The sequence below is a fragment of the Apostichopus japonicus genome, chromosome 18 (genome assembly GCF_037975245.1).
Source record: "Apostichopus japonicus isolate 1M-3 chromosome 18, ASM3797524v1, whole genome shotgun sequence".
NCBI lineage: Eukaryota > Metazoa > Echinodermata > Holothuroidea > Aspidochirotida > Stichopodidae > Apostichopus > Apostichopus japonicus.
Window position 1 is genome coordinate 15235439 of NC_092578.1, and position 18208 is coordinate 15253646.

The window sequence follows — 18208 nt, forward strand, 5'->3', positions numbered from 1 at the left end:
GACAATTATTGTAGAGTAACGCATATCCAGTGTCAATGTCAATATTTCTGTTAATTTAATGCTCCTAATCGTTTGTGAAGGTATCCAATGTTAACTATATATTATTCCTTTCACCGCAGTTTCAATTTTATATACAAGCCGAAGTGTATACCTATCTATCCACCTATATAACTGAAGTGAGTTGGAAAATCCAGAGCAGAGAAAAGACTTCCAGCCCCCACCGGGATTCGAGCCCGGGCCTCCCGCTTTATATGCGGACACCCTAACCACTAGGCTATGGACGCTGATTGTATGTCCAAAGGAAGGTCGTAATTCCACTGTAGGCGTTTGTCACCTGTATCGAACAATACTAGTTCTGTTGTGGTGACACACCCTAGAGAACAAGCATGATGCTAACCAACTCGAAATCATTTGTGATTCCGAAAGCCGGATCTCAAAGGAGATAGGCCTACTTTGAACAGACTTTTGTTTATGAAATGGAGGTAAACGACAAAGGCAAATGAATATCACATCATTTGAAATTGTAGTTAGTTGCAAGAACGAATCGAAATGGAAAGTGATTAATCAAGAATGAAATCCCTGTAAATGACTTTTTTGTTTGTTTTTTATTACAAGTATATACGTAGACAGGCGACAAGGGTAATTGGTTTTCTTTTAATATCATTATTTTTGTAACATTCATTGATAGACCACAGCATGACTTTTGGTTTCGAAACGCTGAGTGTGTGTCTGTTTGTGTAGGCTATGTATGTATGAATGTGTGTAGAGGGAAGAGTGTATTCAAGAATGCAAAGCGGCGCAAAATGGATTATCTGATTGTCGGGAATAATACTCGAGTTTTTAAGTGTTTATTCATTTAACAGGAACATTGTTACACAAAGACATGTAAAAGAACCAGAATGCAAAATGCCTTGAGGACTCGAAGAAGTTTAGAAATTAACTTTTCTAATAGAATATTGAACAGCAGTGAAACTACGGTAAACGTCAGTTGCAAACAGGGGCGTGGCTAGTCTTCTGCTTTTAGCATTTGGGGGGGGGGGCTATGTTCTACAGAACAAGGAAAAGGTTTTTTTTTGTAACATTGGGGCATGTCAAGCCAGCAGCTGACCACTGGCCGATTGAACTCCAATCTTGACCGTCGTCACCTGAATAAAAAGGTCCTGGATAGTCGGGAATCCGCTCTCAACACCAGTCCCCTTGCATCGAGACTGTGACTTTGTAATAATCGTCAGGTATCTATCACGATTCCCCTAGAAGGGAACATGAGGCAGAGAAGCGATGGTCAGCAAACGTAGTAGTCAGGGAGCCTGTCACATATGATTTCACCCCATTTAGCCCAGAAGGTTTGACCCCTTAAAGTTACTTAGACCATCTAGGTCATTCACAAAAAAATTGTCAGCTCAACCCAAGTCATGGGCGGCGATCATGGGGGGGACGGGGGGGACATGTCCCCCCCCCAATGTTTTAGGTGGGGGGATATAGTATCTAATATCCCCCCCAATATTTGGTGGCATACTTTTTTTTTAGCATATTTTTTGTATTTTTTTCATGATATCGCTAGAAATTTCAAAATAGAAAATGCTTAGATGCAACTTACAAGGCCTGGGAAGTGCCATTTCCTGCGATCTGGGAAGCATTTTCGGGCAAAATTTTCTTTTGCGCTTCGCGCCTGTCTAACCGTGTCACAATTTGTTACTTTATATGACCGAAAGCTAGACGGACCGCATCCGTAATGAAAGGGGGCCGAAGGATGGAATACGCCCCCTCGAGCATATTTTTTTTTATGATATCGAAGTTTTATAGTAGCCGTTATAAGAGGTTTTAATATTTTTACACCAATAAATTAACTGTGCCTGAGTTTTCGAAAATTCGTTGACCAACATTCTTTACCATACTTCCCTCTACTCGTGCAATATTAACCGGTCTGTTAGGGGTTGAAGGGGGTTTTTCTATATTGGTTGTCCATAGATGAAATTTTGTGCAACATTATGGGTATGTTTTTGAGTGAATTTATTATTCAAATTCTGAACAAGTAATGGGCTTCAAACCTTGAAAAGTGGGGCTGACGGGTATTGTGGGGCGTTACGTAGAATATCTTACAAAAGCAATGATCCACAGGGGATGCGATGAGGTCGAACATGATGTATGACTGCTGACAATCTTGAAAAAGGTTATGAATGAAAAAAACTATTGGGAAAAGCTTGGTTCTCAGGCAAAAGTGTACATCTGGTTGGTCATTTTCAAGCCCGAGAAGTGCCATTTCCGGTGATCTGGGGGCTATCAAAACCAGAAATTTTCTTGTACGCTGCGCGCCAACCAATGGTGGCGCTCCGCTTAGATAGTAATTTGCCTGCGCACAAGCAAATGTCCCCCCCCCCCAATATTTGAAACAAATCGCCGCCCCTGACCCAAGTGGTTGGGTTTGGACCCCAGACCCCCTGCAAAAGACCCCCCGGACGGGTTAATTTCACTCCATCTAGCCCATGGACCAAACTTTGTCAGAAGGAAGTAGTATGGCTGTACATTACAAAAAAGGCAAAACTGACAAAATTCCTGGTCGGGATTAAGGGGTTGTCAGACCCCCCACTAAGTCACACCCAGTCGGGTTGATTTCACCCATTTAGCCCATGGACCAAACTTTGTCAAAAGGAAGTAGTATGGATGTACATTACAAAAAGTGTAAAACTGACAAAATTCCCAGTCGGGAAGGTGTTGTCAGACCCCCACAAAGGTCACCCTCACCCAACCCCCAAACGGCGGGTTGATTTCACCCCATCTAGCCCAAAGACCAAATTTTGTCAAAAGAAGGTAGTATGTCTGTACATTAAAAAAAAGGAAAATCTTACAAAACTGCTGGTCGGGAAGGCGTTGTCAGACTCCCACAAAGATTACCCTGACCCACCCCCCAAAAGGCGGGTTGATTTCACCCCATCGAGCCCATGGACCAAACTTTGTCAAAAGGAAGTAGTATGGATGTACATTACAAAAAGTGTAAAACTGACAAATTTCCCTGTCGGGAAGGTGTTGTTAGACCCCCCACAAAGGTCACCCTCACCCAACCCCCCAACCCCAAAGGCGGGTTGATTTCACCCCATCTAGCCCATGGACCAAACTTTGTCAAAAGGAAGAAGTACGGTATGAATGTTCATTACTAAAAGTGTAAAACTGACAAAATTCCCAGTCGGGAAGGTGTTGTCAGACCCCCACAAAGGTCACCCTCACCCACCCCCAAAAGACGGGTTGATTTCGCCCCATCTAGCCCATAGTTCAAATTTTGTCAAAAGAAGGTAGTATGTCTGTACATTAATAAAAAGGAAAATCTGACAAAATTGCTGGTCGGGAAGGGGTTGTCAGACCCATACAAAAAGCCCCTACCCAGTGTCTTTTACCCATGAACTGAGATGATAAAAATATAAACATAATTATTTACAAAAATAAATAATTAATGATCATATTGATGAGAGGAGATATTCTATGTAATATAAAAGAGCCTTTAATGTCCATTATGGTTTGCCTTTCTAAATTGCTTCATCTTTTTGGGTGACAAGGGGTCCAAAGTTGCTAGGCAAGGAAGTGACTGTAACATAATTTGATTTTTTTTTTTTTGCTATAGCATCTAAGTAAAAAATATGGGTAGGCATCCCTGGCTTATAAACAAACTGATGTAGATGAGAATCTTGTGGGAGGAGTTTCTCCTGCCTTTTGCTGGAAATGTTTTAATTTATAAGACAAGACAAAGACCCTCTTTGTCTTATGTCTGTACTACAACCTCCACATCCTGTTATGTGACCATAGTTGGTCCTCCACTTTCACCAAATTTCTCTATTCCCACATTCTCTTATGGTTCTGTTCTTGTGAAGTGAAGGTTGTATATGATTAAGTCAGATTTAAGCAGTTAAATGTAAGGGCATATCCCCAAAATATTGTGAGTTATACCTAAAGGCAGCAGATTGTATTTGTTTCCCCCTCCCATTCATTTATATATAATACTCATAATTCCTTCGCAAAATTCATGTTAAATTTTGATAGTAATTTTCTTTTTTTGGGGGGGGGGGCAGAAAATTGTTTGTTGTATTCATGTAAAACATAAGACCTGCTTTAATTAATGGCCTGCAACCCAGTTATCTGCTTAGTCCCATAATATATGGTGTTACAGCAGAAGTGGAACAAAAAAATATTGGGGACCCTTTAGCATATTAGATATCGTTAGGAACATTCTTCTAATTTCTGAAGCCTTTTCAAATAGTTATAGATATGCCAGGTATATAATTGGTTAATCAAAGAAGTTATTTGGGGGAGGCTTGGCCACTCAATTATATTATTGAAGCTGCCCCCCCCCCTCTCCTGCTTCAGCTGCTTTTGTGTTATGAATGCATACTTTCCTTGTGCAATTGTTTTCATTTTTGGTGTTTCCTTAAATATATCTATATATATATATCTATATATATATCTATATATATATATATATAGATATATATATATATATATATATTTATATATATATCCTACGGGTTAGATTTCTAGTAGCTCACATTGCAACCAATAATTAAGTACTCATATTGTAACTTTTTAAACCTACAATTGGTAACATGCCAGTTTAAAAATTATTTGGTTAAAATCAAGGAATATTTACAAAATCTGGAAGTTTAATTTGATTCACATCATGGGTGAAAAGGCAGTATTTTCCTCTTCAAATAACAGTATTGGTAATTATGTGTCTTGTGTTAATTTCCAATGAGGTACCTATGGTGAATGCCAGTTTAATTAGTTACTTACTCTGTGAACATTTTGTTAAACGTTTTCCATTTCTGTTGAAATATTTAAAAAGAATCTTGCAGATTATCTGCAATTTGCCAAGAAATTCAAAAATACATCGCTGATTTGATCCTTAGACTTTAATACCATTTTGATTGTTTTAATCTTAACATAAAATCCACTTGACATAATGAAATGTAACGGCTACTTTGAGTTATTTTGAACATTTATTTTTATATCTAATAATTTTCACATTTTGAACCCAAATTTGGCAAAACTATCTTGCTCGGGGCTTCATAACGGCGGTTTATTTGTCGAAAATCCTGTAACTGGTAAGCTTTACCTTAGCAATTTGTTTTCAAATCACACTACTTAGAATACTTGCAGAAGAGGTGGATCGATAAGATGGACACAACAGAATTATGCAAGTGACGTGATGGTGAACAATGACAGAGACGTACTGTATCATAGGAACTAATCAAAAAGACAATATAGACTTTTAAGAATAACCATTTGTATTTTAAAACCTTTAAATCGCATTGTGCCCAATAACAGAAGGGCCTTAAAACTGAGTGAGGCCACATTCGCCATGTTTGTTCAAATGCAATGTTTGGTGGGGTTCTAGCTGTAACTATTTCCTCTTTTGTGGATGGTTTTCCTAAATTAAACTTACCCGTTCTTGTTATTATAGTTTTCCATGACTGTTTGTCATATTGATGACACAAGTGTGGTAATTGCCAGTCCAAACATTCATGTTGAACAAGCAAATTTATTTTACCAACATGAACTGGGGCTGGTGCTGTTGAAAAGCATGTTGTTATTTTCTACATTTTTCATGCAAAGGTATCTGCTTTACAAGTGTAAAAACTTTCCATATTTAACATTTGTTCCTGGTTCCACATGTATGTATTTCATGCTTTTACAGTATACGTTACACAAATACAAAAGTGGCCCATGTGACAATAATGGGCACATCTTTGCTTTCAGACCATTTGGTAAGTTTTTCCATGTTTTATAGTACAATGTCTTGCATACTTTTTTAAACAAAATTCTGGTCTATGATCAGATTGCGTGAATTGAATTGGCTGGGTGGGGGAACCTTGTGGGGGTCTGGCAACCCATTCCCGACCAGCAATTTTGTCAGATTTTCCTTTATTTTAATGTACAGACATACTACTTCCTTTCGACAAAGTTTAGTCTGTGGGCTAGATGGGGTGAAATTTACCCGCCTTTTGGGGGGTGGGTGAGGGTGACCTTTGTGGGAGTCTGACAACACCTTCCCGACCAGCAATTTTGTCAGTTTTACACTTTTAGTAATGAACATCCATACTACTTCTTTTTGACAAAGTTTGGTCCATGGGCTAGATGGGGTGAAATCAACCCGCCTTTTGGGGGGGGGTGGGTGAGGGTGACCTTTGTGGGGGTCTGACAACACCTTCCCGACTGGGAATTTTGTCAGTTTTACACTTTTTGTAATGTACATCCATACTACTTCCTTTTGACAAAGTTTGGTCCATGGGCTAGATGGTGTGAAATCAACCCGCCTTTTGGGGGTGGGTAAAGGTAAACTTTGTGGGGGTCTGACAACGCCTTCCCGACCAACAAGTTTGTCAGTTTTTCCATTTTTGTAGCATACCGCCATGCTACTTCCTTTTGCTAAAGTTTGGTCCATGGGCTAGATGGGGTGAAATCAACCCGACTGGGTGTGACTTAGTGGGGGGTCTGACAACCCCTTCCCGACCAGGAATTTTGTCAGTTTTGCCTTTTTTGTAATGTACAGCCATACTACTTCCTTCTGACAAAGTTTGGTCCATGGGCTAGATAGGGTGAAATTGACCCGTTCGGGGGGTCTTTTGCAGGGGGTCTGGGGTCCAAACCCGACCACTGGGGTTGAGCTGACAATTTTTTTGTGAATGACCTAGATGGTCTAAGTAACTTTAAGGGGTCAAACCGTCTGGGCTAAATGGGGTGAAATCATATGTGACAGGCTCTTGGCCTATATAGGATAGCAGAGTGAGGTCGCTTTCTATTTCGACAAATGCATAACAGCATGTAATCAATGGTTTGGTATCCTTTTCACAATATTTTGGTGGCAAGACTGCATGGTCGAATCGTTAGGGATAGAGAAACACAAAGAAGGTTTTGACCATTTTAAGATGCATGTAAGGGGACATTTTCCCTTTTCCTTGTTATGTTTATACTAAATGGTATACTTCCTATATTTTTTATCTTATTTGGTTAAAACTGTTTAAAAGGAATAAACATTTTTATCGAGCGACTTGAAAATCTATAACGTAATATCTCACATAAACAGGATTAATACATACAGAATAAATAATGATAGAGAAAAACGATTTTATGATTTATGATTTTTAATTTTATTTAATTTTCACATGTTTTACAATTTCAGACTTTCTATAGCTCGTCAGTTCGTGAAATTTACTGCATTTTTAGCACTTAGCATAGAATACTTTCAGCGTGTATCATTTTCTTCAACTTTAAGAATTTTCATTATCATTGCATAGGGAATATCAACATTTTTCTTGGTTAATCTCCGCTTTGATGTCGCCCCTTTCCATCAAAGCTCCATCCCGCCCCGCCCCACCCCTCCCCCGCCCCAAGTCTGATATTTGTTTCTTTAAGTACTTTCATAAGCCATGATCTCCTCCTGTAGATCTCTGTTATCTTTCTCGATTTCATCCATTTGCTTCCGCATCCTCTCCATCTTCTTCGTTTTCTCTTTAACCTTCATCCTGTAAATGGAAGATAATAAACCGACTATATTGGAGCAAAAAAACAAAAACAAAAAACAAAAAAATATATATATATATATATCAGGCGCGTATCCAGGATTTTCTAACCCGGGGGGCGCGAATTACTATCTAAGCGGAGCGCCACCATCGGTTGGCGCGGAGCGTACAAGAAAATTTCTGGTTTTGATACCCCCCAGATCACCGGAAATGGCACTTCTCGGGCTTGAAAATGAGCAACCAGATGTACACTTTTGCCTGAGAACCAAGTATTTCCCAAAAGTTTTTTCCATCCATAACCTTTTTGAAGATTGTCACCAGTCACACATCATGTTCGACCTGATTGCATGTCCTATGGATGATTGCTTTTGTAGGTTATTCTACGTCACGGCCCACAATATCCGAAAGCCCCACTTTTCAAGGTTTTAAGCCTATTACTTGTTGAGAATTTGAAAATTCACTTTTCTCGTGAATAAAATCACTTCAAAACATACCCATAATGTTGCACAAAATTCAATCTATAGACAACCAATATAGAAAAACCTCCTTGAACCCCTAACAGACAGGTCAAAATTGAACGAGTAGAGGAAAGTATGATGAAGAATGTTGGTGAGGAAATTTTCGAAAATTCAGACAGAGTTAATTTCTTGGTGTAGAAATATTAAAACCTCTTATAATGGCTTTTACAAAACTTGGTTGAAGGAACAGAAAATAGCAGATATTTCCGATATCAGGTATATCGAAACCGAACACTTCACTCATAGGCGTAGGTCCCGTAGGAGGCGGGGGCTGCAGCCCCCCCCCTCCCCCCAATTGTTTTCCCATTTTTTTCGGGCACCTACTGAAAGAAAAATAAATAGCAATGAATAGCTTAAAATTATCTCCTTGGTAATTTAAATAAAGTTGTAAGCTTGGCCGACATTACTACTGTAAAAGAGAGTTTTGACATAAATGGATCTGTATGGTTTTTCTCCATCTACATAAGACATTTGGTTGTTTACATTAGCATCCGGCGGTATACTGTGCAACTTTCACGGACCGTGCGGTACACGATGCCATACAATGTAATGACCGATCTTGCCTATATGATATTGGCATCGACATGTTGAATGCGCGCGAAGCGCGCGAAAGATTTTGACTTTTTTTTTCGGGCAAGTCATTACAGCCCCCAAATCCAATCTGGCTCCTACGCCTTTGACTACACACATTGACAGTTTTTGAGGCTGTTCATCGTGGAACATGCATTTCAATGCTCATTGATATGATGTTATATTTGCTCTTTGCTTTACAAATTCGAACAGGCGTGTAGCGAGTAATTGCCAAGGGAGGGCGAAGCCTGTAGGCAAACTATGAGTTGGCGCGAAGCGCACAAGAAAAATTTTGGCCGAAAATGCCTCCCAGATCGCTGGAAATGACACTTCCCAGGCCTTGTAAGTTGCATCTAAGCATTGTCTATTTTGAAATTACTAGCCATGTCATAAAGAAAATTAGCTCGGGGGGCGGTCTCCCCCTTCCCGAAATGCGTTATGTTTCCCGACGACGCGGTCGAGTTCAAGTACATTAGTGAGAGAGGAAAAATGGAAACGTCAAAAATGGAGTTGTCGGGGTAAGGGGTAGGGTGAGGCGCACACCCCCTCCGTAATCCTTGATCTGTCACTGGCTACCCTGTGTATATAATAGGGATCTTTCTCTTCCCGAGGTCTTGGCTATCTTCTACTCCCTCCTTTTCTCCTTTTTCTCTCTTTTTTCTTTTTCTTTTCCCTTCTTTCCTCTCCTCCTTTTCTTTTTTCCCCTCCTTTTCCCTTTTTTCTTCTCTTTTCTTTCTCTCCTCTTTCCTTACCCGGGGGGCGCGCGCCCCCAACGTCCCCCCTGGATACGCACCTGTATATATATTAATCAGTTTTGTACACAGACACAGACACCCATAATAATATATATACTCTGTCATTCTTAGTTGAACGGGACGCACATAAGCCCAGGTTATCGCCAGATATATATATTTCTAGATTGCTTGGACGTGGTTTTTGATGTAACCTGCGTACAAGCTTTTCAAAGATGGTAACATTGAAATATAAGTCTACTCTTACGGGTATTCTGGATTCACGGAGTCCTCAGAGGAAAACACACACATACACAAATCGATAGGGTTTTATATTACCAGTTAGTTTAACCCAAAATTAATCAGTTAACCGGTTTGCAAGAAAGAAAATTTAATGGGTCACCAAACATTCCCTTCCTCTAACTACAAGATTTTTACAAAATATTTTGTATAACGTCAAACCTGTTACGTAAATTTCATGAATACTTACTCTGCTTTGTCTAGCTCACTGAGCAGAGCTGTGACGTCACTCTCACGATCCGCCAAATCACGGCTAATCCTTTTGAATTCTTCCTCCCTCTCCGTGACGATCGCCTGTAACCTTTCCATTTCCTGCTCGTTCCACATATTTTTCTTTTTCATTTGTATGAAATTCATTTTTGCATGAGTCTTAACACGCTCCGCTTCTTTTAGCTGCATAGCTCTATGCATCGCGTGAACATCGTTTTTCCTCATCGATGAAGCTTGATGAATCCATTGCTGCAATTCTCTCTCCAACTTATCCTTACTTCTAACAAGTTCACTATTTTCTTTCTTGAGCTGTATCAAATCATTGTTAGTTTTGTATAAGTCTTTCTTCAACCAACGAATCAACGATCTCATCTCCTCCTGCTCCTTGGTCTTCTCATTCAGTTCTCCTTTCAGTTGCGTCACTCTGACGTCACGATCAGCTTGTACGTCATTATCTGAAAAAAGACCCTTGTCTCGCTTCAATGTTAACAACCCATCAGTCTTCACATGCATCCTGTGTTTCATTTTATCGTATTGTTGCCTAAGATCTGCATGTTTGTCCTGTAGATTTAAGAACCTCTTTTGCAATTGTTTGTTATTCTGACGTAAGTGATCTGCTTTATATTCTGAATCTTTCTGAAGATCAATGTTAGTCTTTTCCAGACGTTTTATTTGTTCCACATGTGCAATCAACTCATCTGTATTCTCCTTGTTTTGTTGTACAAGTTCCCGTCCTACTGCAGGATGCGTGAACTGATTCTTGTGAATCAGATATTGATCAAGTTCACATATCAGGAAAGATAGCTGTGAATGTGAACCCTTGTCTATGTCAGGCATTTCTTCTTTGTGTTTCATGAAAGACCCTCTGTGTTCCCCTGCTCTTTCAGATTGCATTTCTTCTTGGTCTTGTTGCAAGCCGGTACTGCTACATTTCTGGAGGAGATCAATCAGCTTCTTCTTTGCTTCTTCATTTTCCTCGTTATATTGTTTGCTGTTCCTGGCAAGAACGTCGTAGTTACATCTTGTCTGGCTAAGTTCCTCTTCGTACTTAGACTCATAACTAACTTTTTCTTGTTGAAAGGTTGCTGTTAATTCTTCAATGGCAGCGTTACTGCAGCAGGTCTCAAGGAATAAACGTACTTGAAGCAGTTCGTGTTCTTCTGTTAAATTCTTCATCTCATTCAATTGTATTTGTAGTTCGTCTGCTTTCAGTTTGAATTCATTCTCTCTCGGTACAACCTTCTTCAGAACCTCGATCTGGTTGAGAGATTCTTGCATTTTCTGTTCATAACATTTCAGTTCGTTTTCTTTCTCTTCAACATTTTGGTGATAATACTCTGCCATTCTGTCCATCTGCTGTTGCAATTGAGACTTCTCTTTATCAAGCTGTTCCTCCAGCTGATTAATCTCACCCATGTATTGCGTTGTTTTCATCTCACATATCATCTCCATCTCCTTACTGTGTTCCATCACATCTGTGTAAGACTGATTCAATTCTTCCAACTTCTTCTGCAGTTCGTTCTTTGCTCTGATTACTTTCTTTGTCATAATCTTTCCGTCTCCGATCTTCATCTCGTATTCTCTTTCAAGGCCCTTCACTTCATCTTGATGAAACAGTCTTTGTTCTTGTAATTTATCTTCTAGTGCTTTCATCCCGGACTGGAGACTTTCAATTAAGTCATCTTTGGCAACAATCTGTGAATCCATTCGTCCTTTCATGCAAGTCATCTCCTCTTCGTGAATCTCTCTAATGACTTTTGCCTCTTCACTATGAATCTTTCTTTCTGAAATAAACTTTTCTTCCATGGTCTTTACATCCGATTCGAGGTACTGTATGTTAGCTTCATGCTCGGCATTAACAGTAGTTAAGTTCTCTTTAACCTTCTCCACACTTTTCTCTAAAACCTTCATAGTCTTCTTTAGACTCCGGTTATTGTTTCGCAATGATAAAAGTTCTTTCTTAGAGTTGCTAAGTTCGGCAGTGATTTTATAAACATCACCATTTTTCTTGTCTAAAGTCGCGGTCATGTTTTCCACCTTTTTCTTGTACCTCTCACAATCTCTCTCCTTTATGAGAAGCATTTCTCCCCATTGCTTGCGTAGGGTTTCCTCTTGCTCACAAAAGAACTGCCTCTGTGATCTCAGTTTTTCCTCCAGAATCTTAACCCTGGATTTAAGGAAAGACTTTTCAGCTTGTAGTTTATCTTTAAATCTCAAAGAAGTCTGCAGATCGTACTCGGTCTTATCAGCAGTAATCTGGAGTGACGTCATCTCGATCTTGAGCTGCTGGTTGTCTTCCAGTAATGACGTCATTTTGGTGTTAGCGTTGTTGAGCTCCGAGGTGACGATATCTAAGGTTTGACTATTTTCTCGTAATAAGTGAGTCATGTTCCTCTCCTTCTTCTTGTGTCGTTCACACTCCTGCTCCTTAGCAGCAAGTCTGTCATTCCACCTCGAGTTGGTCTCTTTGAGCTGATTCTCCAACTCTCGGCACTGTGCGGTCTTTGACCCGAGGTCATCCTTCATTACTCGACGCGCGGCAGAATTGGATTTTATCTCTTTGCCGAAACTGGTCACAGCTTTCTTAAGGATCGTCTGATCCCGTTGCTTGATTTTCAGCTGACCTGCCATATCGTGATGGATCTTCACCACTTGACGGCTTTCTTCGCTAAGCCGATTTAGGACGCGTATGACGTCATCCCGCTCTCGGTGATGGCTGACCGATCGCTTTTTGAATATTCCACGCTGAGCCTTTTCAAACTTTAGAAGTTTCTTGTCTACGAGGTCGGCGATGGTTTGGTTGCAGAGAGCGACTGTTGCACGCAGTTCTTCGGTAGGTGAGCTGATTAATATGAAAAGAATAGAAGCAACTTGATAAGAGTAATTTCCTTATACGGTTGTGTCGCCATGAACTTCTTCATCAAGCACTGTTGTAAACTTAGCATTATTGATATCCTATCAGACTGAACTGATCAAATATCTTTTTGAAATTTATACAAGAATTACGATACATCATAACTGAAAAAATAATTAAATATGACAGGAATGAATAAATAACGCTTAAAGGCTGGAAGGTAGAGGAGACCAATTCTTTCTCCTTAATTTAAAGATATCCCATCTCACCTTTGTTGACTCTCTTGCAGTTGTTGTTCCTGGTCGGTTGGTTGGTCCTCCAAGGTGGTGGTGGTTGAAGGAAGTGGAATGGAGTGGTTGTTGTTGTTAGAAGGCACAGAAGGGAGACCGGAAGATCCCTCCATTAACACCCCGTCCACGAAAACTAGGTCATCTAGGTAGACGATGACCTATAAAAGAAGAAGAAAGAATTTACTGCTTTGAAATTATTTGAACAAAGAATATAGTAATGATATGTTTGTTTATATATATATATATATATATATTTCAAGTTAGTACCAATGACCCAAATTTTATGATTACACATTAGTTCAAGACTCATTTTGAGAACTTGTCATATTGCTGAGATATAAACATTTTACATGTTATTCCATTTTATTTTGATGACAACATTGCCCAATACCATGTTATATCATTGCTGAACCACAAATCAATTTGTTTAATAATAAAGTAAAGACCTCGTCACAACTGCAATTCTCGTTTTTATTTTCCGGAATCATTTTTAATGCACTATAACAGTATACACATCAATCTCTGTATAGAAAGCTATGAAACTCTTAATCCAGCAAGAATTGGACTCGTTGTGAATTATATTTGTAGGCTGCACGGGAACGAATAAACAGCCAATCGGGAGCTAGATTAACCATTCGGTGAGGTGAGAGAACAAACTTTACTGCAGCAAGCAGATGACCATCTACATCCCAAAATCCCCCACCTCCCCCCCCCCCCCTTTCAAATAATGTCATAATAATTATGGTAACAATTTTTTATGCATCTGCACGGTAACCGTATGCATTGTGACAGGGATGGTATAAAATCATCAAATGATCTGTTCAAAACATTTAATTTATTGACCCTATCCAGTGACTCATCAAGGGAAACATATTTACGCATTCTTGCTTGATCGTATATCCCTGGCTACTCCGTGTATAATTCTTTGCATGATTCACTGATCTGTTTGCTATACATAGATTAAATTATAGACTAAGTAATACTTTAATCTATGCTTTTCTATCGTAATAACGCCCTTAATTAGCTAGTATGCAAATTGTCTTAATACGTACTGTTGAATACAGTAACTATATGGGGATCTTACCACATTGAGAACACAAAACATGAATACTTTTTGCGACTCTTTTGTAAAAGTATAACTGTCAAAATCGCAACAACGACAAAACGTAGTCGATTTGAAGTTTTTTTGGCGTTCCAAGGCTATGAAATTATTAGATGTAAGAAGGTCGAACCTGTCTACAAAATCGACCAATCAACTCATAAATAAAGATTGACTTAACGAGTATTAATAATTTGGCTCATATGAAGTCACGCCGATTTTCAGATATATTCTACTATATACTACACCCCGTAAACTCCTCGGAACGGACGTCTGAAAATGTCATGCCCCCACCCCACCCACCCCCGTCGACAAGTAAATCCGTAACGAAAGGGTAGATTTTATATGAAAAATCTTATCACTACAAGTTGCAGTAAACTAAGAACCTCTAACTCTTTAAATGGGGGCAACAATTTGGCTTTTCCTTCTCACACAACGAAGGATTGTTACGCGCCAGAAAGCCTGGAAACCCTGGATGGTCTCGGTGACGTAGTCTACTTTACAAACATAGAAACCCCCCTTTATAATAATCTGAACCTTTTAAAAAAAATATGCCTATAAGATACCACAAAAGGCTAATTACTATGTTCAGTATATGGCAGTTTTGCAAAGCGGAAAGTCCATCTTAAGTTCAGAACTGTTTTGTCCGAAAGTTATCGAGTTGGGCTATTGTAGCCGAATGTACTCACTCCATTGTAGTAATATGCCGAGCTATTTACCTTCGATTACCATGCTAATGATATTCTCTCTATGCTCCCTTGTTACTTCCTTGTTGCTAGATGCCGGTCCAAGACTAAGCTCAGAAACATATAGGAGAAATAGTACAAGTATCATACACTGACCTTATCATTGTCCATAGGTTGGACTTCAAAATCACCAAACTTGATGCGGAGCGAGTCATCGCTCAACGCATCACAGCCGGGAAATCCCCATGCGACGATGTTATTCGCAGGTTCGCTTGGTTTTTTCTGAATAAATTCAGACATAATCGCTTTGAATGCTCCGAAAAGTAAAAGTATAGCAAGTACGCAAACTTTAAGAATCGATGTGTTGACATCTAATGTTTGATAACGGTAACTTGGTATCACACTATATATCCTCCATGGGGCGCTTTCAGTGACGCAACAGAGACGCAACTTACCTCACGCAGAAACTGGCGTATTAACTGATCTAATGCGTGATATAATAAATGCAACGAAACCTTTGACGAACACATAACATTATCATTGGTAGTTGGCATGCGGTATGGCCAAAGGGGTTGCGCGAAGGCGCTATCTATATGATATATGAACGTAGCGTATAATTGCACATAAAATGCAATGACATGTGAACGCCACATGTCAAAGAAAACGCACATAACGACATACTTTTAAGTGCGCGCATCTGCGTCACACACGAACACACATGGTTGTAAACGGCAGAGATAGGATCTGACGTCACGAATTAATAGATTAAGATGAGATGGCAGCAAATAGTTAACTGTCTGTTGCTTGAGGGAGGGGGTGGATACCATCTCAGTCTTCATCCTAGGTACGAATACAGGTCCATATGACGTCATCAAACCGTTTACTTCGCACTTAACTGTACATTTTCGGTGATAACACATGTAAAACAAACGGTTTTACAGTAAACGGTGTATGTAGACCTGGTAAATTCATAAAACTGTAAATGTTTACGTGCTGTACAGGGAACCCCTCCCCCACATAGGGTGAGCTATAAAAATGACGAAAGTTGTCACCTTAATGGAATTGCATATCTTTCTTTCATATATTGAAGGCTTACTTATACGTTTTACATTTTTTAAGAATGATCTGCCATCATAAGACACGATCTTATGACACCATCATATACATGATAAGTTGAAAAAAAGCAAAATAGCCTACTTATTGTAAGAGCCCACGAGGCGAAGATGTAACTCATGCAGGAATGTAATTGTCGGATGGCTTCCAACCTCCATTTGGTCACCCCACCCCCTTGCCATCACGTCTGTCTGATCCATTAGATAACCCCACGCCTGTCTCATCTCTTATATACCATCACGTCTGTCTGATCCCTTAGATACCATCACGTTTGTCTGATCCTTAGATACCATCACGTCTGTCTGATCCCTTAGATACCATCGCGTCTGTCTAATCCCTTAGATATCATCACGTCTGTGTCATCCCTTAGATACCGTCACGTCTGTCTGATACAGTTATTCCGTGAGACATGTTTTGACCATATATGAAATCACAATGCGTACGGATGGAAGTGTTGTAAGTAGTATTATAAGTAAACATTGCGAACATCGGTGCCGGGGGTTTGACGCAGATAACCTTCAGAATAGAACGTTGTTACTTTTCGAATACTATATCAGTATACCATATTACAAACGATATTCACAATTCACTGCAATGCATTGCTGCTACAGTGGTAATGAGGCTTTCATTTAGTCTGTGATCAGCGATCGCTAATCCATATTTACGAATTGCGCCATCTAAATTAAGTCTCGTACGCCATCTACTAGTTTTTGAAGACCAACGGACGGAGGCAACTTCAGACAGCAGGCCCGTAATGTTTGCTTTTATTAGTTTGTCACCCCTGGGATTGATTAATATTGTAAGTGAATATAGCAAGTCCAGGGACCAGATGGGGTTAAAGCAGCATTTTGCGTTGGGTCGCTTTTTTCCACCTTTTTAACATGTGCATCGATTTTTTTACATGTATCAATCATAAAACAGCAAACTAAGATACCATCCAAGTTTCACCCTGCCAAGAGCGTTAATTAGCGAGTAATTAACGATTTATATCGATAACGAGTAAAAGTGTCCTCGACAAAGTTTTCAGATCTCCAAATCCACTAGATTGAATTCCACCAATCAGTGAATAGTATGTTTATTCATGAGCATTTTGCGTTTGGTCGCCGTTTTCTACTTTTTTGACATGTCCATCGATTTTTTTACATACATCAAATCACAAAACAGCAAATTAAGATATTAGCCAAGTTTTTCCCTGCCAAAAACGTTAATTGGCGAGTATTCCACATACAAATTAAATCGCATTCAGTTCCCAAACCCACTAGTTTGAATTCATCCAATCTGAGATGCAGGTTTAGTTATGAGCCGTTGCTAAAAATAGATTCAAGACTTTGCGTTGGGAGTTGTTATGCAACTCCCTGGTACAACTGCCATATAGACTGTACACAAATCAAGCGTGGTGTTATATTACGTATCTGTCAATGACGTTCGTAGTGTTTAAATATTCATATTATGGGCGAGGTTTATTGGGTTCCCAACGGAAAATATCTTGGAGGACAACAAAGTTGAAAGTTGCAATTTTTTCGACTTTCATGCCACCATTTGAAGTAAAATATAAATAGATAAGCTAGTTATGTATGTCGTTATGGCATAGTGGAGTCAGTGAGGTTAAGAAATATCATAGTCGAGGACGCAAAATGCTGCTTTAAAGCATGGCCTATACATAAGGCAACCATGTCACAGGAGCCCCATCCATCCAAAAATTGCAAAAAGGCTGTATGAAAAGACTATCTTGACTCAGGGCATTTTGTAGCGTACTAACCGAGGGAGGGGAGAGGGGGGTGGTGACAATGCTTCAACCTACTATGTATTGCTTTGAATGAACCACAAGAATCACAAATTTTAATGATGCTTGGTCATTTCCTATTTATTTTAGTTTATATCCTATCGTTGCTGCTGTCTGGTTAACTGTGGAAAATTTGGAAACCTTTTACCCCAACCATAGAAATTGAGTTAATCTTCTAAATGGGTCAAAACTTTCTACTTATTCATGTATCTTTCCATGTTTATTGACATAGAAGTCATCAGAAAGAAGGGGATATTTATCCCTTTATAATTCGCTCCACGTGTGTTTGTGCTTGAAGTTTCCAGGGCAACAATCCCCTCCAGGTCTCGGAGATACGTTCCCAAGAAACTGCAGTGTATGGCCTCTTAGTAACATGACATGTACGTGAAAATCTTTACAAGGGAATTGCTGCTTCTTCCAGCTTTCCTCCCATGAACCCATCAGTTTTGCCTCTTATATCATTGTGTTATAAATGTTATTACTTGATTCTCTTTCCCTTTCACACCTTTGCATACACACTCCAGCTATTACATTTAATTCCAGTGGCTT

General features: G+C 39.5%; 2 protein-coding genes across 2 annotated transcripts; both read right to left on the bottom strand.

The window, feature by feature from the left end:
- Nucleotides 1-1091: 1091 nt before the first annotated feature.
- On the bottom strand, nt 1092-15030 carry LOC139959164 (uncharacterized). Its single transcript, XM_071956763.1, has 5 exons — nt 14920-15030; nt 12958-13136; nt 10748-12676; nt 3390-3396; nt 1092-1250 (listed from the first exon to the last, which is right to left on the bottom strand). The coding sequence occupies exons 1-5, from the start codon at nt 14932-14934 to the stop codon at nt 1092-1094; spliced, it is 2289 nt and encodes a 762-aa protein (XP_071812864.1). The 5' UTR covers nt 14935-15030.
- Nucleotides 7174-10793, bottom strand: LOC139958546 (uncharacterized). Its single transcript, XM_071955680.1, has 2 exons — nt 9815-10793; nt 7174-7508 (listed from the first exon to the last, which is right to left on the bottom strand). Exons 1-2 carry the CDS (start codon nt 10726-10728, stop codon nt 7394-7396), a joined length of 1029 nt encoding a protein of 342 aa, XP_071811781.1. The 5' UTR covers nt 10729-10793; the 3' UTR covers nt 7174-7393.
- Nucleotides 15031-18208: the final 3178 nt, after the last annotated feature.